The sequence below is a fragment of the Leucopleurus acutus genome, assembly GCF_964270905.1.
Source record: "Leucopleurus acutus genome assembly, chromosome: 11".
NCBI classification, from domain to species: Eukaryota; Metazoa; Chordata; class Mammalia; order Artiodactyla; family Delphinidae; genus Leucopleurus; species Leucopleurus acutus.
In genome coordinates this window covers 97416142-97442689 of record NC_139152.1, presented here as the reverse complement: position 1 = coordinate 97442689, position 26548 = coordinate 97416142, and the positions used below count along the sequence as shown (strand labels likewise).

Below are 26548 nucleotides of genomic sequence, written 5' to 3'. Positions count from 1 at the left end.
GTCGCGAGACTTCGTCAGCCGAACGCCGGAAGCCGCTAGTTGCACCGTAGCGGCCGAAGGGGCGGGCTCCAGGGCTGAGGGACGATTAGCTGCTCGCGGCTCGCGCGGCGGTGCAAGATGGCGGACATCTCCCTGGACGAGCTCATCCGGAAGCGAGGGGCTGCGGCGAAGGGGCGGTGAGCGGCCTTTTCTCCTTTCGGGGTTCACGGCCCGAGTCTTAGCGGGGCTCGGGGCGGAGGAGGGAACGGTCTGGGCGCGACGCGGAGGGCCGTCTGCTCCCGCCCCCTGCCACAGCCGCGCTCCCCATTGGCCCGGCCGCCGCTGCCGCCGCGGGCCCGGCCGCCCGGCTGCCCACTGGCTGCAGGCGCCGTCGCTCCGGCGGGCCGGGGAGAGGCCGGTCGGACCGCTGACGGCGGAGGGGCCGGACTGCGGGGCTTGTGGGAGCGGCCCGAGGGGCGCCCCGCGGGGGGCGGAGCTGCGGTTGTGGAGGGGACGCGCTGTCCGCGGCCCGGAGGGTCTCTCCGGCGCAGCCCCTCGTCTGAGGAGCCGGGCGCTGCCCCACGGTCTCAGCGCGGCCTCAGAGTTAGGACGACTGGAGTTGCGCGGGCAAGTGATTTGCTCAGACTCTGCCGGGCTGTTAGTGCCGAAGCCGAGATCCACACCCAGACCTTTAATTTCCAAATCTTGCGCCTGTTCTCTAACACTCGACTCCCTTTGTGCGGCATTTCAGGTCCTCTAAGCGCTTTGCTGCCCAGGCGGTCTTTGCTCTTTTCGCAGCCCTGCTGGCCCGCTCTTAATGTTTTCCCCATTTTCCAGATGAGGAGCTGGAGGCGGAGTGAGTTGCCCGAAGCCACGGAGAGCTGAGATCGGTGCCGAGTGCACTTTATGAGCTGGCTGAGTTGGCCTCAGGCTTGGGCAGAGAAACAGGTGGGACGGGGCTGGAGGCCGGCTGTTTCTCGTTGGTTCGCAGAGAAGACTGTTCTGTATCTGGGTGAGGAGTCGCGGGGATGGTTCGCAGTTAGGTGCTCCGGACTTCCTCTGGACCTTCAAATGTTGTTAGTCATTTCCAGCCTTTGTGCGCTCCAGTTCACCTGTATGAAAGAGTGGGAACTTAGGCCAGTAGTTTTCCAGCACGCGTTAAATTAGTTCCCATGTCCTGTAAACAGCCGGGCTGTAAAGGTAGGTGTAGTTTTCTCAGATAGTCATTCACTCAGCAGACGTGAATTTATTAACACTGCCTGCGTGCCTGTGGCTAGAAAATGGATTCTTCTACTCTCTGAAAGGTATCCCCCCACCCTCACCTCTGCACACATAGCCACTGCGCCCGCCACCACGGAATTCACCAGCCAGCGCTTCACCTGGCTTCTGGTTCATGACAGGCACCCAGCATTAATTTACTCTACCATTACGTGTGAGTGGTTCTCTCCTAGGTCTTCCCTCTAGTAACTGGTGTGGAATTGGTGCTGGGTCCTCGGGCCACTTCTAAGCCCATCCAGGTCTCACAGGTTTGCTCGACAGTTGCCGAATGAGCCAGCTTCCCAGGACCTGCGCTTCCTGCAGTCACTTCCCTCAGTTCCTGACTGCAGGCCGTCTGTACTTTTTTTGGTGTTGATGTGTGCAGTCTTGTGTTGGGCATTGGGTGGGCATGCAGGGAAGGGAGGATATGTGGACCCCTGGGAAGAGCAGAGACTGTGCCGCCAGGCAGACCTGGTCCCTTGGCAAGGCCCATTGTTGGGTCTGTGCCTCCCTGGCCAGGTGACTTCTGAGCTGGGCAGTTTCCTCATTTGTAATAATGGTTCCTGGTAGGTGGTTGAGAGAATTAAATGAGAATGTAAGAATGTATATTTTAAAGTTTGTACCAGATAGTAAGGGTTTAGCAAATGACTTTAAAAGAGTAGAAGCCCAGGGCTTCCCTGGTGGCGCAGTGGTTGAGAGTCCGCCTGCCGATGCAGGGGACACGGGTTCGTGCCCCAGTCCGGGAAGGTCCCACATGCCGTGGAGCGGCTGGGCCCGTGAGCCATGGCTGCTGAGCCTGTGCGTCCGGAGCCTGTGCTCCGCAAAGGGAGAGGCCACAGCAGTGAGAGGCCAGTGTACCGCAAAAAAAAAAAAAAAAAAAAAAAGAGTAGAAGCCCAAATCCCTTCCCCCAGGGGACATAATAGCTAAGCATTGGGGTCCTAGAGTCAGACTGCCAAGTTTCAATCCCTGCTTCTCCCACTTTCCATATGATATTATGAAAATTACTTAACCACTTCATGCCTCTCTTCCCTTATCTATAAAACATGGATAATATTCACTTCATTAGGTGTTGTCAGGACTTAGTCAATCAATGTATCTAAAGTACATCAGAAAGCATCTGATGGGTACTGAGTGCCCAATAAATGTTAGTTATCATCATCGTTAAGGAAGGCTTTTAAGTACAGAAGTAACATCCAGTCTTCAGTGTGAGAATATTGCTTTGCTTTTATGTGAAGATTGGATTGGGGGAAGTGCAGGCCAAGAGACAGTGTAGAAGAAACTGGACTGCATGCTGTGTTTGGGTTAAACCTGCTGGAATCTCCATTTTTAGTTTGCTTGCATAGCCAGCAAAGGGAAAAACTAGATGGGGTGGGGAGGGAGTCCCCAGCAAGGACTGAAAGGTCTGAACAAATTTCAGTGAACAAACGTCAGTTCCTACAGTAAACAAATGGGTATTTTACATGCTTTCTAGAAGAAATCACCTTACTGGAAACTTTGGTTTAATGTAGCATGGATGTCCCAGGAAGAACTTTGTGCTTAATAATTTAGGAAGAAAGAACCTATGACCATCTCAGAAAACGTCTTTCCTCTTCTCAGTGGAAATAGCAAAGGACTGAGCCCGTGGAAGTGTGAATAACCCCTTTCACAGGTCATGGAATTTGCTTGTTCTTCAGAGCAGCCATTCTGTTTTGTGTTCATCGGATTGTGTGAGTCAAGAAAGGTGTCATCATCATCGTTATTACCTGGCCCCCAGTTAATCATCAAAAGGTTCCTTGATTAATATGAAATTAGAGAAAGGGGGGAATGATTTCATGGTACTTTATCCAGGCCATGGTGAGGTGCTCTCCTTCCCCACACACAGCACATCTCTAGTGACTCCAGTTGTTCAAGACCCATAGATGAGTCCTTCCAGGGCAGCACTGGGCACCAGCTGTGGCGTGGGCCTGCCCTTCTTGTCGATTTCTTCCTTTAGATGTGAGAGTATCACTGATTTGGTTAGTCAAGTCACCCCATCTTTGGTTTGCTCAGTTCACCCCTCACAGGATAGCTATCTGTCACTCCCTCCATGTCATTAGATGAAGGTGACACGGCAGCCTTAGTAGGGAAGTTGGGCCTTGAGTGTGCTGGAGGTGAGCAGCTCTGGGCCAGATGCATATGTGAGAGTCCTTGGAGCCGTGGGGAGAGGAGGTTAGGGAACTTTTGAGTTCAGGCCAGGGCTCTGGTCCTGGTACTCACTGCTGGTTTCCTTATTGAAATAAGGTGAAGGAAATTAGATCTAAAACAAGGAGGAGGTAAATGAGTTGCTACATTAGCTTAGAAGGGAAGAATTATAATTTAAAATGAAACATCTGTACAAGACTCTCTTGGAGGGTAAGGGGATCATGTCTTGTTTTTCCTTGTGTCTCTAAAGCACATAGTTCAGAATTGACCCTCAGTAATTGTTAGAACTAAACTGTGTTTCCTCCCTAAGATGACCTCAACACACACGTTCTAACCCAGAGACCCCCATGGATTAAAATCCACTTTAGAATAGTCCAGGGTCCCCCTTGTGGGCCCGAATCCTTTGGACTGGACATCTGTCCAGAGCCAGCTGCCACTCTGCTCTCCACAGGTAGATCCAAGAGGGTGAGGCATTCCTAGCCTCAGACAGACCCTCCCTGGTCATGTGTAGGCCAGGCTCCAGCAGGGGACTGGGGGAGGGGCACAGGCTCCAGAGGGCGTTTGCCCTCTCGCCCACACCACTCTTCCTAGGACCTGGTGGCGTGCCTGGGGAGCGTCTGGAAGCAGTGTACAGTTGCACTGTTTAAGGTGTGATGGGGCCAGGCAGTTAAGAGACTTGCTCAAAACCTCCCTCTCTCCCCATCCCGAACATTTACTGAGGCCAGAAGTGCAGAATGTGTTTCGGGAACATCAGATAGTCTGCCGTGGGAGTTGAGGCTGCAGGCAGTGGGGGCCAGACTAGTGGTTCCACTGAGGGGTTGGGCTTTGTTAGAGAACTCTTAGCAGTTCTTGGAGCAGGAGGGTAACATAACTGGTTCTATGTTTTAGAGACCTGCTTCTAGCAGGAGTGTTTATTTGAAAAATTCCTGATGACTAATGCCTGCCATATAAGCAGTACTGCTGCTTGCTGGGATGAATGGCTGTCTTTTCATGCAGGGAGAGGAGCAATGATTATAAAAAGCCTGAACACTGAAACCCCCTAAAGCTGCTTATGAAAGGAGTTGAAAGAACTGGTGTAACCAGGGAACTGAATACATGGAATTGAGGGATAGTAGCTTACTCGTGCTCTTGCGTCCACAGCTGTATCACCTCCCTCCCCAAAATGTACCTTTTTGTGCTGTTCAAATAGATAAAAATACCAGCACGGGACATCTTGGTGGTCTTCCTTGCTAGACAAGCAGTATGGTGTGTGGGTCTCTGGTGAGCACCCTGTCCGCCAGCCTCAGCGTGTGTGCTCACCCTCTCGTCACTAGAGGGTACGCTATATCCCTGGATGTGACTGGAGTCCTAATTTTTTCCTTAGCTTGGGGACAGTATTCACCCTTCCTTAACTCCTTGAGTCCTGTTCTTTATTTTTGACCCACGCTTGATTTATTGGTATTTTAACTAGGTATAGTGAAGTTCAAATCCAGCTTTCACCATTATAGCTCTGTTATTTGGGATAGTTACTCTCCTTGAATCTCAGTTTCCTCATCTATAAAAGGTGGATAATAACCTAATTCTCAGAGTTGTGAGGGTTAAAGGAGGTGGGTCAGAGTTTATGGGTTGTAGTAAGTGCTCAAAACTGTTAGTTGAGAGTGCCTTCTTTGTAAAATCTTTCATAAACCGTGGTAGCCAGTTGCCCCTTGTGTGGCCATGGCAGACATTGCTTATCAACCATAGACTTCTGTGAATTCTCAATGCAACACTTCAAACAGCCATTACAAATTATCAGAGAAGGGAAATTGTTGAGGAATATGAATAAATTAAGGTTTCAGAAGCCTAATCTCCCCTGCCCTTCCTTCTGCAAAGGTTTACAGATCCAATTGGAATGAACCAGAAAACTTTTGAATCTGCCCCTTTCTTCATTCTCTGTTCAAGCATATGAATTTTGTTTTCAAGAATCTCATTGTTGGGACTTCCTTGGTGGCGCAGTGGTTAAGAATCCACCTGCCAATGCAGGGAACACGGGTTCGAGCCCTGGTCCGGGAAGATGCCACATGCCGCAGAGCAACTAAGCCCGTGCACCACAGCGACTGAGCCTGCGCTCTAGAGCCCGTGAGCCACGACGACTGAGTCCACGTGCCACAACTACTGAAGCCCACGCCCTGCAACTAGAGAAAGCCTGCGCAGCAACAAGGACCCAACGCAGCCAAAAACAAATAAAATAATTGTTTTTTAAAAAAAGAGAGATAAGCTGATAATCCTACATCCATTTAAAAAAGAATCTCGTTGTTCCTTTAATTATTCAAAATAGTTGCTTTCAGTAGCTTTTTCTTTTTTTTCTTGGCAATAATGTTTAATTGCTTGAATGACTGGTGAAATTGGGTAACTTGACTTTTTGAAAGCATAATTATGCCATTGGGTCTAGATTTGCCCAATTTTATGGTATTGTAAAATCATGGTGTATCACACGATAAGATCATCCCACCTCCTGTAGTTACAAATATCAGGAACCTTTGGTAGGGGTACCCTGGTGATGGGAGGAGGTGGGATTTGGAGAAGACAGATGAAGATAGGAAATCTTCATTCAGGAGGCCAGGCTCAGGTTTGGGTTAGGATGTGTCTGACCTCCACTGTGTGGTGGACCTAGTCATCAATGAAGTATTCCACTGTCAGTGTGTATGCAGCCTGGTTCCCTTTGTAATGTCCACTCATTACAAAGAGACCAGCTGCTTTCTCTTCCCGGAGACCTTTCCTGAAGCTCTTGCAGCTCGGCAAGATCCTTGTGGGTCCCACTTTTGGAGTAAGGGCCAGAGTGGCCCTGTGCCATGGCTGTGTGGGTGCCCCTCTCTCAGCTGGGAGAGCGATTGGTGGCCAGGATCCTAGCAGGGCACTGGACCAGTTGGTGAGGGCTGGGTGGAGAACTGGCTTTGCAGGGGCAGTTTTCTCTAGGAGAAGCCCTTCCAGGGCAGCCACCCCTTCTCCCGTCTTACCTCCCCTGGGGCTTGGAGTAGGAAAGAGAGAAGCTTGGAATCTGTTATAATGGAAAGAGTCTGGAGTCTGGGGTCCAGTCCCAACCATGCCACTAGCTCTTTGATTTGGTTTCTCCTCTGTAAAATGGAAGTGATGGCAGGTGATCTCAGAGATTGTGAGCCTAAAAGGAGAATGTAAGTTAGTAGCCTGTAGGATCCCTGACATAGCTCTCTGAGCCTTTGTCATTCCCCTGGGGCACTGTTGACATAGGGGAGGAGCTGTAGGATGTACCCCCTGGGAAGCTCTTAATCCTGTGGATGATGCAGGCTTGTAAACAAATCATTGTGATGCTGCGTGGTAAGTGCTTTAATAGAAGCTTTATTCAGTGCTTTGAGGGCTCCAAGGAGAGAGCCTTCAGCTGTGGAAGTTATATGGGAGAAGTGAAGGAATGCTCTTGAGGGTGGGGAAATGGGGAGAACTTAAAGGCCTCCCCAGCTCCCCCCTCCCCCTCTGCGAGAGCAAAGACACTACAAGCTGTGGGCTGTAGGGGGCGCTCTCCACATTTGGTCTGCCTAGGGTGCCTTTTGACACTACTCTTTCCAGAAACCCTGGGCTACCTCTAAGCCCTCCCACGGCCCCACAGACTTTGTTTTGTTTTTAACATCTTTATTGGAGTATTACTACTTTACAGTGTTCTGTTTCTGCTGTACAACAAAGCTATACATATACATATATCCCCATATCCCCTCTCTCTTGCGTCTCCCTTGCACCCTCCCTATCCCACCCCTGTAGGTGGTCACAAATCACCGAGCTGATCTCCCTGTGCTTTGCGGCTGCCTCCCCACTAGCTATCTGTTTTACATTTGGTAGTGTATATATGTCCATGCCCCTCTCTCACTTTGTCCCAGCTTACCCTTCCCCCTCCCCGTGTCCTCAAGTCCATTCTCTATGTCTGCATCTTTATTCCTGCCCTGCCTCTAGGTTCTTCAGAACCATTTTTTTTTGGATTCCATATATATGTGTTAGCATACGGTATTTGTTTTTCTCTTTCTGGTTTACTTCACTCTGTATGACAGACTATAGGTCCATCCACCTCACTACAAATAACTCAATTTCAGTTTTGGGTTTTTTTTTAACATATATAAATTTATTTATTTATTTATGGCTGCATTGGGTCTTCGTTGCTGCACGTGGGCTTTCTCTACTTGCGGCGAGCAGGGGCTACTCTTCGTTGCAGTGTGCATGCTTCTCTTTGCGGTGGCTTCTCTTGTTACGGAGCACAGGTTCTAGGCTCGCAGCTTCAGTAGTTGTGGCTCGTGGGCTCTAGAGCGCAGGCTCAGTAGTTGTGTCGCACGGGCTTAGTTGCTTCACGGCATGTGGGATCTTCCCAGACTAGGGATTGAATCAGTGTCCCTTGCATTGGCAGGCAGATTCTTAACCACTGTGCCACCAGGGAAGTCCCCTCAGTCTCCCAGAGTCTCTACATGAGAAAATAGAGCAGGGATGGACAAGCAGTCCTACCTACCCACCTTAAACCTAATCTGATTGATTCTGTAAATGACCCCTTCCACTCTCTCTTCCACCTGTTTTTTTTTTGTTGTTGTTGTTTTTAAATATTTATTTATTTGGTTGCTCCAGGTCCTAGTTGTGGTATGCGGGATCTTCGTTGATGTGTGTGAGATCTTTCTTTAGTTGTGGCCTGCAGGATCTTTTTTTTAGTTGTGGCATGTGAGATCTAGTTCCCTGACCAGGGATCGAACCCAGACCCCCTGCATTGGGAGTGCGGAGTCTTAACCACTGGACCACCAGCAAAGTCCCTTCCACCTGTTTTTTGTATAAACCCACTGGAAAGTACTTAAATCCTAATTTGCCATTTTTCAAAGAAAAATGACATTATGCATCACTGCCTTAGGTCTGGCTCTGGCATAGTAGTGGCAGCAGGTGTTTTTCCACTATGCTTAGAATAACAAGATGAAGGTCCAGGTTTTCTTTTAATGGTGCCAGGAAGACTCACCGTTGGTTGCACTCCTGCTGTTAGCAGAGGAGCTGGTGGACAGTCTCACTTCAGCTGGCTGAGGAAGAAAGATGCAGTAGGAGAACCCAGTGGCTTGCCCACTATGAAGGATGCCTCCTGGGAGGCCTGTGCAGTGATGTGGGACATGGTATAGGTACTTGTTTATTCACTAGTTTTACCTTCTAACTCCAGGTCAGAGATTTTCAACACTGCCGTTCTCCAGGATCACCTGTCAAGTGAAAAATGCATATGCCCAGGCCTTCACCCAGATTTTGGACTCAGTAGCTCTGGGGTGGGGTTTAGAGAGCTGTATTTTTTTGTTTGTTTGTTTTCTTTCCTTTTTTTAGAGCTATCTATATTTTTAAGAAGCTCCTTAGATGTTTCTGATACTGAGTCAGGGCTCAGCAACACTTACAAAGCACGGGGCAGTGAATCAGGAATGAGCCCCATCCGCCACTTCCCTCCCAGTCCAGGGTAGGGAGAGAAAGGAAGAACACAAAGGATAGTAGACACAAAGGAGGGCTGTCCTGGAAGAATCAGAGAGGGTTTCCCAAAGAGGAGGCGTAGGAGTTGGTGTCCCCAGGCAGGGCACCTGCCACAGGACTGTTTGTGTGGCTGGAAGCCTTATGGTGGGGTGGGCAGAAGCCCACAGATCCCAGAGAGGACTTCCAGGATTGGACTAGAAGCGTCTTCTGTTTCCTTGCAAGCCATTAGAAGAGCCAACGAAGGAGCCCCAGAAGAGAATGGGACTTGTTTTATGGAGTTTCGTTCCTTTCCAGTTTTAACAGTTTCTGGATTGACATTTTTGTTGTTGCAGACTGTGATAAGTATATATTTGGTCTTTGTCCTGGCACACAGTTTCTAAAACCCTTGGAATTTCCTGAGTGATAAGAGTGATAGGAGCATCTTTTGTTCTAATGAGGCAGCTCTTGGTAGGCCCCTAGGGAGCTTCAGGACAGGGGCTGGTCACCAGAAAGACCTAGGCATGATTAGCCTGTTGGAACTTGCAGCTCCACCCCACTCCCTACCCTGGACCTCCAGGGAGAAAAGAGGGGCTAGAGATTGAGCTTATCATCAGTAGCCAGTGATTTGATCAATTATGGTAATGGAACCTCCATAGAAACCCCTATACAATTGAGTTTGAGAAACTTTGGGTTGGTGAACACATCCATGTGCCAGGAGCGTGGTGTTGCCATACCCTTTCTCTGTACTTTGCCTTACACATATCTTCTCTTTGGCTGTTCTTGAATTGTATCCTTTGTAATAAACTGGTAATAATAAGTAAACTGTTTTCCTCAGTCCTATAAGGTATTCTAGCAAATTACGTAACTTGAGGGGGGGGGGCGTGTGAACCCTCCATTTATAGCCCGTCGATCAGATGAACAGGAAGCCCAGGACTTGGAATTGACCTCTGACTTGAGGGCAGTCTTGTGGGACTGAGCCTTTAACCTGTGGAGTCTGTGCCAACTCTAGGTAGTTAGTGTCAGAATTGAGCTGTCAGACACCCAGTTGGTGTCTAGAGACTTAGAGAATTAGTTGGCGTGAGGAAAAAACCTACACATTTGGAGTCAGAGTATTGTGAATAGAAACAGTTCAGAGTGATTATTTTTCTGTCTACCAAGTCTTTATATCTTAGTCTGTTAGTCCTCTGGCTCCAAGCCAGACCCATGTGTTGGCTTTCTTGGTCCCAGCCCAGTGGGGATATCTGCCTGCCCTGGAGGCAGGAGGCTGCCAGAGGCCAGCTGGGCACCCTTCGTTAATCACTCAAGCTCTCTAAGCCTGTTTCTTCTACTGTAAAATGGGCATAATAATGCCTGCTTCACAGGGTGCTGAGAGTGCTGATTGAGAGCAAGGATGTGGAAGCACTTTGGAAACTGAAGTTGCTCTTCAGGTGTGTGGGGTTTTGATATCTGGGAAATATTCTTATTTTGTGTGGTATTGTTTGGTGGTGTCTATCATACTGTCTAAAAACACCTGGTCTGGGAGCAAAAACAGTCTTACCTAGTGATAGAAACCAGCAGGCCCTCCCTCCTAACGTTGTTTACAGTGCAGAGTTAAAAGTCATAAAACTACGGAAGTCTCTATTCATTGTTTCCTCTGACAGGGAGCAGCTTTCTGGTTTCTCCAGGACTTTCTTTGTTTCCGGTATTACCATGGCTCTACTTCCACAGCCTGCTGTTGATATCCAGATCCTCTTAATGTTGCAGTTTTTATTTGCAGGCTCAATGCCAGACCAGGAGTTGGAGGTGTCCGATCTCGTGTTGGGATCCAACAGAGCCTTCTCGGCCAGCCAGCACGCACAGCCACCTTCCAGCAGAGATTTGATGCTCGGCAGAAGATTGGCCTCTCAGATGCCCGGCTCAAGCTGGGAGTCAAGGATGCCCGGGAAAAGCTTTTGCAGAAAGATGCCAGGTTCCGGATCAAAGGGAAAGTGCAAGATGCCAGAGAGATGCTGAATTCCCGCAAGCAGCAGAGCACGGTGCCCCAGAAGCCCCACCAGGTGGCTGATGCCCGGGAGAAGATCAGCTTGAAGCGGAATTCCCCTGCTGCCTTCATGAGCCCACCCATTGGGACAGTGACCCCTGCTCTGAAGCTCACTAAAACCATCCAGGTAGGTTGTGGCTCCTATCACAGATTCCTGGAAACCAGTAACAGCTGTAGTTTCAGGCCAAGGACCAGGAGTGTTTAGGCAAAGTGACAGTTCCCCCAGCTGTTTGTGTAGTAACCATATGAGGTAGGCAAGATATCATCTCACTTTTCTGTAAAAGAAAAGGGTGGGGGGTAGTCCAGAGAAATTAAGTGATTTTCTAAGTGAGATAGTAGTAGAGGGAAGTGAGAGGAAAGGACAAAACATTGACTGAGCTCGTGCTATGTAGCAGGTACTTAACATGTATTCCTCACTGCAACCATGGATTATTACCCAGTTTTATAAAAGAAGAATCTAAGTCTCAGAGATGTGAGTAATTGTGCACAGTTACACAACCGGTCAGTGGGAGGGAGGACCAGGATAGAAGCCCAATCAGACCTGGCTCTTAGTGCAGGGTCTTGGCCACCTGCACAGCCGCTGCCCCACAGGGAATGGAAACAATATCATTTAATCTTCTCAGCATCTTTGGTAAAAGGAACAGCAGCAGCAGTGAACATTTATTAAGCCAGGTTCATTGAGCCCTGCAAATGCATTGTCACATGATCTCTGGGATGATGAGTCTTCCTGTCGCTTTCCTGCTTTGGGCATAAGGCGGTCTTGTAGGGCCTTTTACCACAGACCAAAACTGAGTGCCCACCATATTTTAAGTTAAGTGATCCTCTACTCATATAGAGAACACATGCAGGCCCTGAGGGATGAATTGTGACCACTGGGTATTTCTAGGTTCCACAGCAGAAGGCCATGGCACCAACTCATGCCCATCCTGCTGGAATGAAGATCAACGTCGTCAATAACCACCAGGCCAAACAGGTGGACTGTGTGTGTGTGTATACACACGTGTGTGGTTTTGTTTGTTTGTTTAAATTTTTTAATATTTATTTATTTATTTTGCCTGTGCTGGGTCTTAGTTGCAGCATGCGGACTTCTTAGTTGTGATGTGCAGACTCTTAGTTGTGGCACGCAGACTTCTTAGTTGCGGCACGCATGCAGGATCCAGCTTTCCGACCAGGGATCAAACCCAGGCCCCCTGCATTGGGAGTACGGAGTCTTACCCACTGGACCACCAGCGAAGTCCCCCACACTTGTGTGTTTTGATGTGGCCTTCCAAGTGGATTAACTGAGGCCTGGCCTAAGGTTCCAATTTGAAGAGTTGGAGGAGGGATTAATTACATTTGACACTTTTTGCAGTGTATGAGTTTTAAAAAGAAATTTCTTAAATGCATAGGGAGAGAGAGGCAAATTGAAATTTTTTTTATTTTTATTTTTTTTATAAAAGTAGTATGTGCTTATACAGAAATTTTGCAAAACAGAGAAAGATTAAGGAAGGGGATAAAAAAGTCCTCACGCTCTGGCTCTCTACAGCCAGCCCCTGTTGAAATTCTGCCCTGGTTCCTTCCTGTGTTGTGTATGTGTGTGTGTGTGTGTGTGATTATTATTTATTTAATGCATAGTTGTAGTTGTGATTATGTTATTATCCAGTTTCATGTTGTTTGTTTTCACTTTATAACTCAAGCGTTTTTCTGTTTCACATTTACTGTAAACATTTTAATAACTGCTTGATCCATTGAGTTGACATTCGAGTTTATTTCAACCATTTTCCTGTAATTTCCACTGTTAGAAATCCTTCTATGAACATCTTGGAGGAAAAAAGCCTTTTCTAGAGTTTGGGTTTGTTTCTATAGGCCAGATTGCCTGGCACAGACTTTGTAAGCCAAAGGATATAAACAGACATTTTAGGGGCCCTTGATAGGTAACTACAAGGTACCCACTTGTAGAAAGGTACTTCTGATGTAACTGGAATTGCAGCACTTTCATTGCGCCCTTGGGGGCAGGGAGGCAGCCTGCCAGGACTTGAGCCCCAGTCTCCCAGACCAGTTTCCCCAGGCACTCCCCCTGCACCCACTTCTCCCCCCACCTCACTTACTCCAGCCCTCATCTCCCTGTTGTCCTTACTCCAAATGTCTGTTGAGAGCCTGCATACCACGTTAGCTTATATTTCTTTATTTTCAGAATTTATATGACCTGGATGAAGATGATGATGTTATAACTCCCATTCCTAGTAAACAGATGAAATTTGCAGCCTCAGGCAGCTTTCTCCACCACGTGGTATGACATCTCACCTTCTTCCTACACTCTGGGTGTGTCTGATCAGGTTCTTGGGAGAGGTGGTGGAGAGTAGGGCCTTTCAATTCAGAAATATTTCTTCATTTGGGTCATGAGATTATCAAAACCGGAACTAGTCCAACCCCTGGCTTTTATAAATGCTGAGACCAGCAGCGCATCCACTGACTTGTTCAAGATCCCACAGATAGTGGAGTGCAGAGCTGCAGCTCCCAATTGCTGTGTCTGAGTCACTGCAGGGGAAATATGAGTGATCCCACAGGACAGAATCACATTTTATTTCCTTTGTGGCAGGACATTCTGCCTGGTCCCCTTCCTTCCATGGTCAGCAGCTCTGGCTCCATTCTTGAGTCTGGATTCCCTTGGCAGTGTGTTAGCAAGAATAAACCGAGCCTTGCCTGAAGGCTCCACCAGGTGCAGCCTGCATGCAGGGAAAGCTCGATGGACTAGGATGCTGATGCAGAGAAGGAAAGAAAGTAGTTCCTCGGAATATCAGGGACCTCTGAACATCATGCTCAGCTCAGTGCATGCAGCCAGATTACACATAGGGAGGCAAGTGGGTACCCAAGCTAAGTGCCTTTGTTTGGTCTTCAGAGACCCAAAGACTCAATTTTGGTCACTGCACTGAATATGTGGACTAATTTCCTGGTTACCGTTGAAGCTCTTAATGTGATGTGTGAAGCTGAATGATGCCAGTTTGTTACAAAGGGGCTGGGCCTTTCCTAACTCAGTTAGTGGCTAACCCTAATTGGAAAAAACCCTGTGTTTATATTAACTTATTTAAGACTTCCTTTCCTTCCCACCCTGTGAGATGGATACTATTATTACCCCTATTTTACGGATGAGGAATTAGGCACAGAGAGGTGAAATAAATCTGCTCACCTTGTAAGTAGTGGATCAAGGATTTAAGCCTAAGCAGTCTGGCTCCCAGGCTATGTGTTTAACCACTACACTCACTGGCTCTTGAGACTCAGAAAACAGCTTGAGAAATGTGGGATCTAGCATGAATCTAGATTCACCTGGATTGGCAGAAGCTGTTGAATTGGCCCTGTCCCATCATCTGCCTGTCTGGCTGCTGCATTCCTCCTTTTTCCTACGACAAGACCACCTGCCACTTATGCCTCATGCATTTTTTTTTCCTCAGACACATTAAAACCAGGGAGTTCACTGGTTTATATTTCCAAGGGATCACATCCGCACTTAGGGGTAACAGGGGAGTGAGGGATGGAGCTGTTTCTGCTGCTTTGCACATGCTGACTCTGCCAGCATGTCCCTGACAGTCTGGGAACTGAGGAGGCAGGGCTACACATTGTTCCTCTGTGCAGAACAGGGACCAAAAAGCTGGGAGTCCAGGCCTTCTTAAGAGTGAGTTCCTATTCCCAGCCAGCCCATCGTGATAGAAGCGTATCTAGGAGTGAACCTGACCCCGAGCTTTTGGCCTCTTAACTCCAAATTGTAGGGTTTTTATAAAGTCTAAACGGTATGGGTGAGCCTGTGGCTCCTGTTCAGGACTGCGTGGAAGCTTCTTGGAAAGGGCTTCCCACACTGGAAAGTGGCTTCTGTGAACACACGTGCAGGACGTTTTTCTCTCCTCCTGCCCCTTCCCTGGCAGCTGGCACCTTTCTGGCTTTAGATCGATAATGGAACTGGGAGGTGGGAGGCCTTGAGATACTGGGGGTTGTCAGCCCCCTGGGGTGTCTGGGTCCCTAGCTTTTCAGATTCCTCTCTTCCTCTTTGTGTAGGCTGGGGTGAGCAGTTCCAAGCTTTCCATGTCCAAGGCCCTTCCTCTCACCAAAGTGGTTCAGAATGATGCATACACAGCTCCTGCTCTCCCCTCCTCTGTTCGAACAAAAGCCTTGACCAACATGTCCCGGACGTTAGTGAACAAGGAGGATCCCCCCAAAGAGCTGCCGCCTGCTGAGGTGAGGTGAAGGTGAAGGAGAGGAAGTGACCACGCTAGTTGAGAGTTAGCCTGTGCTGGGTGGGCAGTGTGCTGTGTGCATCCGGTTGGGTCCTCATAGTGCCTTTGAGGTGGGCGTTGCCACCCCCGTTTTACAAATGAGCAAACCAAGATCCAGTGGCCCCTGCCCTCAGAGAGCTCACAGGCAAATAGGGAAAACAGAGCTGCAGACAGAGCACTGTGCCTGGTGATACAACAGAGGGCTGCCAGGAGCACTGAGGAAAGAGCATCTAATTCAACTGAACAGATACGGGAAGGCTTTAAAGAGAAAGCGCCATCTGAGCCGGGCGGGTCGTGAAACGTGAATGGCCTTCCAGGCAGAGGCTCGCCCAAAAGGGCCCGGCGTATTTGGGAGATGATGAGAGGTTCCATTCCCTGGCATAGGGTGATGGGGGCATGATTAGAGGGGCCCAATTGTGACAGGCTGTCCATGGGGGTTTCCTCTGGGCCTTCCTGGTCGTTTGCCTGAAGTGAGCTCTGCTGTTCACTGACTTCCGGTAACGTTCTTTTGTCTGTGGCAGCCTGTCCTCAGCCCTTTGGAAGGCACCAAGATGACCGTGAATAATCTGCACCCTCGAGTCACCGAGGAGGACATTGTTGTGAGTACTGTGGCCTGCCAGAATTTCAAATCTCAAGCCACTTCTGTTTCAAGGGTCCCCAAGAGCACCCCCCGGTGAGCTGATTCTCTAAGAGGACTCACAGGACTTAGCATAGAGTTGGATCAGGGCTAAGATTCATTACAGGCACAAAGCAAAATCAACAGAGGGAAGATGTTCGTGGGGCAAAGGCTGGAGGAAAGCACACTCAAACTTCTGGAGCCCTCTCCCATTGGAGCCACGCAGGATACACTTTATCCCCCAGCAGCTGGTTGTAATGACATGTGTGAAACCAGGGAAGCTCATTAGAGACTCAGTGCCCAGGGTTTTTATCAGGGACGAGTCATGTAGGCACCCTCTGCCTAACACCAAAATTCCAGACTCAGAAGGAAAGCAAGTGTTTAGCATAAACTGCATTGTCGGCACAAACAATTTAGGCTCAGTGCGCCACTCTTCTCAGTTAGGGTTATGGGAGCCCTCCCAGAATCTTAAGTTCCCAGATGCCAGCCAAGGGCCAGCCTTGGAAGCAGACCTTCCAAAGGAGAGCAGTCAGGCCAGGTATGTGAACCCTTTTCCTCACAGCTTCTAAACCAGAGCCAGGGGAATTCCCTGGTGGTCCGGTGGTTAGGACTTGGCACTTTCACTGCCGGGGTCTGGGTTCAATCCCTGGTCGGGGAACTAAGATCCTGTAAGCCATGCAGTGTGCCCCCCCCCCCAAAAAAAAACTAAAACAACAAAAACAGAGCCAGGTGCCCAACCTAAATCTCAGGGCCATGGAATTGTGCTAGAATGGGATCATTTAGTCCCACTGTGCAAAATCCAGTGGTTCATATTTTCCTCAGTCTTTGGAATTTCTTCCTCCTTTAGGGGTTTTCATGATAGCTCCAAAGTAAAAGGGATGAAATGGACTGGTGTCACTTAGTGGTTGGCCCCTCTGGATTGCGCTTCTGGTCCATCCTGTCCCACCCTTGTGGGCAAAACCCAATTCAGGTACCTAGTGAAGGGTGGCCCAGACTTAGCCAGGACTTTTCTTTTCTTTTTTGTTTTTTACATCTATATTGGAGTATAATTGCTTTACAGTGGTGTGTTAGTTTCTGCTTTATAACAAAGTGAATCAGTTATACATATACATATGTTCCCATATCTCTTCCCTCTTGTGTCTCCCTCTCTCGCACCCTCCCTATCCCACCCCTCCAGGCGGTCACAAAGCACCAAGCTGATCTCCCTGTGCTATGCGGCTGCTTCCCACTAGCTATCTATTTTACGTTTGGTAGTGTATATATGTCCATGCCTCTCTCTCGCTTTGTCACAGCTTACCCCTCCCCCCTCCCCATATCCTCAAGTCCATTCTCTAGTAGGTCTGTGTCTTTACTCCTGTCTTACCCCTGGGTTCTTCATGACATTTTTGTTTTTCTTTGTTAGCATACGGTATTTGTCTTTCAGCCAGGACTTTTCAACCTCATTTTCATTCAGGCACCAATAAGACTGTTAAAGAACCCAGGTGTCCTTTTTACTCAACTGTTAGATCACAGAATGAATGCAGCTGGACTCCAGCCTCTCCCTGCAGCTGAGTCCCAGGTTCTATAACAGCCCACACTGGCCGCCACGTTTGTTAATGGTTTTAATTGTGAAATGTGAGTGCTGGGTGATCACTTTGTGAACAGTGCACATAAGAATAGAAATTGTTGCCTACTTTGTATAAGACTTGACAAATTAGAAAGAAAGCAATTTTTTTCTGATTATAAAAGTAATAATAGCTTTTATTTATTGAGTTAATTATAGCTATTATTATTTATACACTTACTGTGTGGCAGACATTTTGTATGCAGGATCTTTGAAATTACAGAGGAATGAAAAACGAATTACCTGTAATGATTACTACTCATAGTAAACTGCCAATAATCATAGTGAACTGCCAATAATAGTCATCCTCACCTCTTTTCTACCCAAATAGGTAATGTTAAAAGAAAAACTAATAGAGTTAGAATCACACTTAGTATTCAGTTCCGTATCTTGGTTTTGATATGTAGCATTTTCCCTTTTATCATTAGAAACAAATCATTTCAATGACCTTTTCGTAAATCTTCTTTTTGTCCCTATAACCAACTTGTGAAGGCAGTTGCAGGTGAAGAAATGGCTTGGGTGCTAGTTGGCCTTTGCAGTCTGTATCCATATAGGGTTCCCTCTCTGGCCTCAGTCTGTGAAATGAGGAGGGATTGGAGTTGGAATAAATGATGATGATGACACAGGTGTACAAAGCACTGCCTTGAAAATGATTTCAGTTGAAACCCCTCAATCTAGCCAAACCAGGATGATTGGTCACCCTATATAGAACTCCAGAATTTGTGTTTCTAACTGATTTCCAGATGATATATTAGCCACTGTCTTTGATGAGCCTATATGTCTGTCCATTCTCATTACAGACACTCTTGACAGAAATTCCGTATTCCATAACTATTACCCTTGTTGAGGAAGTGGGCACTGAGGCAGGAGGACTTTGGGGGTGACTTGGAGTCACAGGGACTCCAAGGCTTGTAAGCCCAGACTCAGTTCTCACTGCCAGAACAGCTCTTCCCCTCATCTGGTCCCAGGTTGAGGCCTGTGGATGTCCCAGGACCACCTAAAATGGAGCCTCCCTGAAATCTTGGCTGCTGGGCATGTTCAGTCAGAGTGCGGCCATCAGTCAACCCAGAGCCCTGTCTGGAGTGTGTGAATGGCAGGCTGGAAGGATGACTGCCCCAAATTCTCCCTCAACCCTAACTAACTCCTCTTGTTCTTCACAGGAGCTTTTTTGTGTTTGTGGAGCCCTGAAGCGAGCTCGGCTGGTCCATCCTGGGGTAGCAGAGGTGGTCTTCGTGAAGAAGGACGATGCCATCACTGCATATAAGAAGTATAACAACCGGTGTCTGGATGGTAAGTCAGGGAGAAAGCAGCCACCTCACCTTGCTGCTCCTCACTGCTCACAGCAGGCCTTCCTCTGAGATGGGTGGTTTGACCTCCTGGTGCATTAAACCCTCCGGGGCCACCTGTGTTCTAAGAGCAAGCAGAGATGTTATGTTTTTAATTGAAGTATAGTTGAATTACAATGTTAGTTTCAGATGTACAGCACAGTGATTCAGAGATACACACACACACACACACACACACACACACACACACACACATTCTTTTTCAGATTCTTTTCCCATATAGGTCATTACAAAATATTGAGTATAGTGCTATACAGTAGATCCTTGTTGGTTATCTCAGCCTCTGCTTTTTTATTGGATTATTTAATCCGTTTACACTTTATGTGTCTTTCTTTTGTATTATATGAAAATCTAGTGCAGCATTTTAGTTCTTTTAATGATTTTTTTCCACTGTATTTTTTGAGTCACTTTCTTAATGGTTGCTCAAGGGTTTACAGTATACATTGTAGGTTATCAGAATCTATTTCAGGTTAGTATTAACACAGTTGCAGTGAGATTTAGAAATATTACTCCTATAGGGCTCTATTCCCTCTTCCCCTTTTTTTGTGCTGTTACTGTTACACTTATCACATGCTATATAAAGTGGGAATCCAGTCCTTGTAAGGTTAATCCTTCATGGACAAAGTAGACATCTGAACATAGACTTTGAATCTTTTTTTCACTTAATTTTATACCGTAAGCATTTTCCCTTACTACTTGTTTCACAAACAAGTTTGGATTGCTTCATGCTGAGTCCACTTTTTCCCTTACTTTGACTCTGATCTCCTGCATGAAGCCAGTTCTGTTGCCACTTGGCTTCTTGGTGCCATCATTGGCAAGGTTTCATGGACCTCATAACCCTGGGGTTTTCTTAGTCTCTGGCTTTGCCAAAACCTGACAGCCCCATCCCTAGCTGTGCAGCCAGAGCTGCCAGTGGTGTACGCTTTGACTCCTGGTAATGAAAATGGCAGTCCATGTCCTTTTGTGTGAGGAGCTGAAGTCCCATGGCAGAGCCTTTTCTTTTTTGGTTTTTCAGGGCAACCAATGAAATGCAACCTCCACATGAATGGGAATGTTATCACCTCAGACCAGCCCATCCTGCTGTAAGTTCCAAAGGTGGGGTGCTGGGGACCAAGTGGAGCTTTTCTGCTTTCCTACTCTGCATGATCATCTCTCTGTTCTGAGGGGTAAACTGCCTGTATCACAGCTCCATTCCATTTCCTCTGCTCTGATAGCAGGCAGCCAATCAGGAAGCTTAAATTTGTACAAAGTAGCTTGTCACATCATTTCTGCAGGGGATTGACCCCACAGGGGCTAACATTAAGACCTCGTTCCCAGCCTTATAATTTAGAAACACCTGAGAAGAAAGTGGCGAGCAGGCCAGTTGTGTCCCTCTTTGCATAACTGTGTGTGCGTTGTCCGGGTGAGCGGAAAACCCTGCCTCCTCATGATTGACTCTGGAGGGCAGTGCTGGGTGCTACCCCTTGTTTTGTTACATACCCAGGCATACATTGCCTGGTCTAGGACTGAGGACTTTTTGAAGCCTGAGATGCAGAAAATGTCTAGACTGACATTCAGAAGGAAGTCCTTTTGTAGACAAGGATACACAGACCCAGGGAGAATGTTAGCCTTGCCAAGGTGGGAGGGGTAGTGTGGGGCAGGCCTGAAACAGACTTTGAAATACCGAAAGACGGCACTTTGAACCCTGGATATTGCGTCGTGTGACTTACATAAGTTTCTTAAACCGTGTTCCAGGATTAAGTTGTATTCTGAAAAATGTGCGTTTTATGACCTAGTGAGTTTGGGAACCACTGGGCTAAACCCAGTTAAATCTATAAGACTTCTCAGAAGTGTGTTTGACCATCCCTGAGGGACATGCAGTGTTTCCTAAACTTAAAACTTTAAGTTTTCCTAAACTAAAACTAAAGTTTCCTAAACTTTAAACTTAAAACTTTAAGTTTTCCTAAACTTAAAACCCCAGATCATAGCAGACTGCATCTCAATTGTCTCATCAGCAAATTTAAAAAATGATAGGTTTGCTATAAGAAATGGAGTAAAAGGGTACGGAAAGCATTATGTCTGGTGCTCAGCTTTTGAGAGATCCTCAGCTAACAGTGGGACCTCTCTCTACGTAAGGGAAACCCACAAGGACTTTGACTTTTCTCTGCTCTCTACAGACGGCTGAGCGACAGCCCCTCAGTGAAAAAGGAGAGTGAGCTGCCTCGCAGGGTGAATTCTGCCGCCTCATCCAACCCTCCTGCCGAAGTGGACCCTGACACCATCCTGAAGGCACTTTTCAAGTCCTCAGGGGCCTCTGTGACCACACAGCCCACAGAATTCAAAATCAAACTTTGAGCTGGGGAGCGAGACAGCCAGAAGCGGGGGCAGAGGAGGGTGGCTCTGTTTCCCAAAACAAAGCTTGTGACCTATGGGCCATTGGACTGGAGGCCCCTGAGCGTGGGAAGGGTCGCCGGGGGTAGAGAGCTTCCTCACCGGATGGTACCCGCCTTTCTGTGTTGTGTTCTACCCTGTGCTCTTCTGTAAACATTTCCTGTAGTATGTCTCTTCTCTCTCCACCTCATCACCAAGGTAAGCTTGTGTTGCTCAGAGTGTCTCCCCCTAAACTCAGCCCTAAATTGTTTTTTTCTATCTGGAAATGGTGCCCTGAATTCTCTGGGTGGCCTTCTTGAGGCCCAATGGAATGCAGGCCAGGGGCTGTTTGAAGGACACTGCTCTTTATTCAGGGGTGAGGGTTTGACTCCCCTTTCTCTTTTTTAAACTTTTCGAAGTGGGGAATGGAAGCCCCTGCCATCCTAATAGGAACCAGGTCAGCTCAAGATCTCTGCCTCTCACTCTCCTGGTCAGTGGAGGTGGCCTAGGTGGGGATCAGGTCACAGGCCCCTTGTCCTCTCACCGCAGTTGGCTCCAGACCAGTGTGGTCTGGAGAGGACCCTGTGGCAAGGGCAGGGTGAGACTTGCTTCGCTAGGAAGAGTGCACCACTGGCTCTTGGTTTGGGGGACCTGTACTGTCTCTGTCAACCTAGAGTAAATTCTTGAGTTCACACTCCCCTCTTCCCTTGCGTTGTGCCGAGTGCCCCACCCCAGCTCTCTTGGCCTTCTGGGTGTCACTGCTGGGAGGGGCTTTCATCATTAGCCTGCCATTTCTCATGCAGTACAGCATTGTCACACCCTGGTTTTGGTGCAGATGCCAGCTCTCTGCTAGTTGGGTGTTTCAAAGGGTCTGCCTCCCGTTCTGTGACTCTGTGGGTCTGGGGGGTTATTTGAATAGGAGTTGTTGACTTACTGCTAGATTTTTTTCTTCTGGCCTTAGGTACAGGAACAGGACAATAGTTAGGGATGCTGAGAGGCGGCATATATCCAGCAGCCACCAGGGGGCACTGCTCCACTGTTGTGAGGGACCCACCCTGACGGGAGGGTATTTTCCTGCCTTGGCAGTCGGGGTAGGGGAGCGATGGGTGGTGGGGAGGGAGGTGAAAGAGCAAAGCAGCCTTTCCAGGCAAGCTGGTGAGTTGTTCCCTCAGTACAGTTCCAGGCATTTGGGGCAAAACTGTAGAACCTGGGGCAGCCCCAGAATATATCAGCACAGCATCGCTCCAGTGACATTCATTCTCAGTTTCCTGCCGGTTTGTTGGGACTGTAAAGGGAAGCCAGCCTAGCAGAGCTGGCATGTTTTGGGGAGCGGGATTCTGAGAGGGCTACAGATCAGTAGCAGGTGGTATGGAAGGCACAAGCCTAGAAAGTATAAACGGGACCTGAGACACTAAGGATCTCTCATGACCTACTTGGGGCCAGTCCAGTGAAGAAAAACCTGGAAACTCATGTTTCCACAGAGTTAAATCTGTCAAGCAGGGGGGACCCAGGGTTTGAACCGAGCTCAGTCCTCCAGGTCTGAGGTTGCCCAGGCCTGGGAAGCCCGAGGAATCTGCCTGTTGCTGCTCCACTTTCTAGTACTTTAAAGAAGGCTGCTTTCGTTCCCTTCTCCCTCTTTGAATGGGTGCAAACTTAGTTCTCTTCAGCAGCTGGGAGACATGCCTCCTACACTTTCCCCTCCTTGGCCCCAGAGAATGTCCATAAGACACTAGGACCTGGTTTCGCAGGTACTGGAGACAGATCACTGCGTGGACTCTGCTTTCGGGAGGGACGGTACGTATCCCGACTGCATGGCTTTATCCTCCTGTCTCCCCTCCAGTACCATGCCAGGCTGCTCTGCTTATCACAGGGTTTCAGTGAGCCCACTTGCAGCTGCCTGGCCATCTGGGCCCTGTCCTCTGGTTGGCCATATGGTACATTGCAGGGCAGAGCCTGTTTGCCCCCCTGTTCTACAGGATGGCATCGTGGGAAACAGAAGGTGGTAGGCCAATCCTTGTGTCCTTCACCTCCCACTCCCCTGCATTCCCCATCTGTGTCTCTTTTGTTCAAAAGGAGAGGAAGAGGCATTAAGGGATGGAGGAGACTGTGTTACCCATTTCTGAATAAACATTTGTTATTCCTACTTTAGAGCTGTCATTTCTCAAAAGATTATGCTAAGAGGCCTCATGGAATTTGGCACAAGGAAACGAGGATTTACCTCTGCTTTACGGCTCACCAGCTATGACCTTGGGACAGTTGTTCCCAGGACTCACTGAACTGCAGTCTCCGCAGCTGAGAGAATGTGAGCATCAGTGTATTGGAAGCACCTGGCAGAGGAACTAGGTACCTTCTGGGCCTAAAGTGCCTCACTGTGTATTAAGCATGGTCAGCTCCAACATAGTAAGGTCTGTTCATAGGGAACAGGGGAGCCTTTGCCTTGGAAGTTACACTTACGGGTGAAATTTACTTCTTAGATCAACTATGCATTAGAAAAAAAGAAATTATACACACAAAATTTATCATCTTAACTATGTTTAAGTGTACAGTTCAGTGGTATTAAATACATTCACATTGCTGTACAGCCATCACCACCATCCACCTCCAGAGCTTTTTCATCTTGTAGGAGCTGAAATTCTCCCTTAAACACCAGCTCCTCATTCCTCTCCTGAGATCCTCCCCTGCCCCTGGCAACTACTATTCTATTTTCTGTCTTTATGATTTTGACTGCTCATGTAAGTGGAGTCAGACAGTATTTGTCGTCTTGTGACTGGCTAATTTCACTTAGCATAATGTCCTTAAGGTTCATCCATGTTGTAGCATGTGTCAGAATTTCCTTTTTAAGGTTGAGTAATATTCCACTGTATGTATATACCACATTTTGCTTATCCATTCATCTGTTGGACACTTGGGTTGCTTCCATGTTTTAGCTGTTGTGAATAATACTATGAACATGGGTGTACAAATATCTCTTCAAAACCTTCAAGACCCTGCTTTCAATTCTTTGGATATATACCCAGAAGTGGAATTGCTGGATCATGTGGCAGTTCTATTTTTAATATTTTGAAGAATCAGCATTCTGATTTCCACAGTGGCTGCACCATTTTACATTCCTATATGGGAAGATGGGATGGAAGTACTTATCCCTATCCTTTCCACTAAATACAACCCTGGATATTTTATATAAAACAAACGTAAGACTGGAAGGTGGAGAGAAGAAAGACTGGCTGGGGACCTTGGGACCCAATGAACGACTGGCATTGAGTTCCCTGGGTTTTCTTTTTGCTTCATATAAGCCAAGCTGGGTGCTAGAGAAGCAGACCAACAACCAAAAAACCCAAGTGAGGACCGGAAAGGGGTTAGCTTAACAAGACGGAAAGAAAACTAGCGAAACACCACGGGAAGAACTGCAGCCCCACCTTCACCAGTAAACGCCAAGTTGGGTCCTAGACTTCCAATCCTTGCTAGGCTGTACTGGGGGCACCCCCAGATCTCTGCAGGGGTGGAGTCAAGAGAAGGCCGGATAGGGAGCTGGGACTTTAAGTTGATGTCCGTGGAGGCCACGGGAGGAGAAATGGGGCACCCCAGCCCCTCCCAACCAGGGTTTTAGTAGAGGTGTGGTGGGATGATGGAGCTCACTGCCACCCACACCTGGCAGTAATGAAGCAGTGCCTTTTCATGCCCGTCAGAGGAGGTGTGCTGTAGGAAGATTTAAATAAGATCCAGAGTCTTCTTAACATAATACCCAAAATGTCCATGTTTCAGTCAAAAGTCACTCATACCAAAGATCAGGAAAATCACACCCTGAAGGAGAAAAGACAATGGACATCGACACCACGATGACAGAGATGTTAGAATTATTGACAGGGATTTAAAAGTGGCCATCATAAATGTGTTGAGCAATTAACACTGCAGCAAGTCTCAGCAAGGAAATAGAAAATGTAAAGAACCATTTAAAGTCAAAAAATACAGGGCTTCCCTGGTGGCGCAGTGGTTAAGAATCCGCCTGCCAATGCAGGGGACACGGGTACGAGCCCTGGTCTGGGAAGATCCCACATGCTGCAGAGCAACTAAGCCCGTGCGCCACAACTACTGAGCCTGCGCTCTAGAGCCTGCGAGCCACAACTACTGAGCCCTCGTGCCACAACTACTGAAGCCTACGCGCCTAGAGTCTCTGCTCCGCAACAAGAGAAGCCACCATAATGAGAAGCCTGCACACCGCAACGAAGAGTAGTCCCTGCTCGCGGCAACTAGAGAAAGCCTGTGTGCAGCAACAAAGACCCAACACAGCCAAAAATAAATAAATTTTTTAAATGTATTTTAAAAAAAAGACAGGGAATGCCCTGGAGGTCCAGTGGTTAGGACTTAGCTCTCTCACTGCTGGGGCTGTGGGTTTTATCACTGGTCAGGGAACTAGGATCCCACAAGCTGTGCGGTGCAGCCAAATAAAGTTGAAAAATACAATTACCGCCCCCCCCCAATGGAGATGAATCAGTGAACTTGAAGTTAATAAATAGAAACTACCCAACCTGAACAGCAGAGAAAATAGACTTAAAAAATAATAATGAAGGACTATGGGGACCTATGGTACTAAAACAAAAAGTCTAAAGTCTGTGTCATCAGAGTCCCAGAAGGAGAAAAGTAAGGGTGGGACTGAAAAGCAGTTGAAGAAATAATGGCTGTCAGGAGTTCCCTGGTGGCCTAGTGGTTAGGATTCTGGGCTTTCACTGCTGTGGTCTGGGTTCAATTCCTGGTTGGGGAGCTAAGATCTCACAAGCTATGTGGCATGGCAAAAAACAAAACAAAACAAAGAATGGCTGTAAGCTTCCCAGAAATGGCAAAAGATGAAAACCTGCATGGGACTTCCCTGGCAGTGGTTAAGACTCCACGCTTCCAAGGCAGGGGGCGTGGTTTCAATCTCTGGTTAGGGAATAAGATGCCACATGTCGTGCAGCACGGCCAAAAGATTAAAAAAAGAAAAAATACCCCTGCAAATTCAGAGAAGCCTAAACAAGGTAAACCTAACGAAATGCACACCAAGACACATCACAGCTAAACTGAAAACTAAAGAGAATCTCAAAAGCAGCAAAAGAGAAATGATATCTTACCTATAAAGGGACAGGAGATTCCTCATCAGAAACCATGAGGCCAGAAGGAAGTGGCACACTTCAAGTAGTGAAAGAAAAGTATCGTCAACTGAGAATTCTATATCAAGTGAAAAATATCCTTCAGAATGTAGAGGGGACTTAGACATTCTTAGATGTAGGAAAACTAGGAGAATTTGTTGCCAGCAGTCCTACCCTAAAAGAATGGCTAGGGCTTCCCTGGTGGCGCAGTGGCTGAGAACCTGCCTGCCAATGCAGGGGACACGGGTTCGAGCCCTGGTCCGGGAGGATCCCACATGCCGCGGAGCAGCTAAGCCCGTGCGCCACAACTGCTGAGCCTGTGCTCTAGAGCCCACGCCTCAACTACTGAAGCCCATGAGCCACAACTACTGAGCCCACGAGCCACAACTGCTGAAGCCTGCGTGCCTAGAGCCCATG

At 47.9% G+C, this 26548-nt stretch overlaps 1 protein-coding gene across 2 annotated transcripts; it reads left to right on the top strand.

Moving 5' to 3' along the window:
• Positions 1-69: 69 nt before the first annotated feature.
• On the top strand, positions 70-23209 carry POLDIP3 (DNA polymerase delta interacting protein 3). 2 transcript variants are annotated; one of them, XM_082851197.1, is made up of 9 exons: positions 70-176; positions 10587-10977; positions 11737-11823; positions 13024-13119; positions 14877-15056; positions 15616-15693; positions 18474-18603; positions 19675-19741; positions 20816-23209. In XM_082851197.1, the coding sequence occupies exons 1-9, from the start codon at positions 118-120 to the stop codon at positions 20991-20993; spliced, it is 1266 nt and encodes a 421-aa protein (XP_082707323.1). In that variant the 5' UTR covers positions 70-117; the 3' UTR covers positions 20994-23209. The 2 variants fall into 2 exon arrangements, with proteins under 2 accessions (XP_082707323.1, XP_082707324.1); XM_082851198.1 differs by lacking the exon at positions 19675-19741 and having other exon boundaries at positions 20816-20909.
• Positions 23210-26548: the final 3339 nt, after the last annotated feature.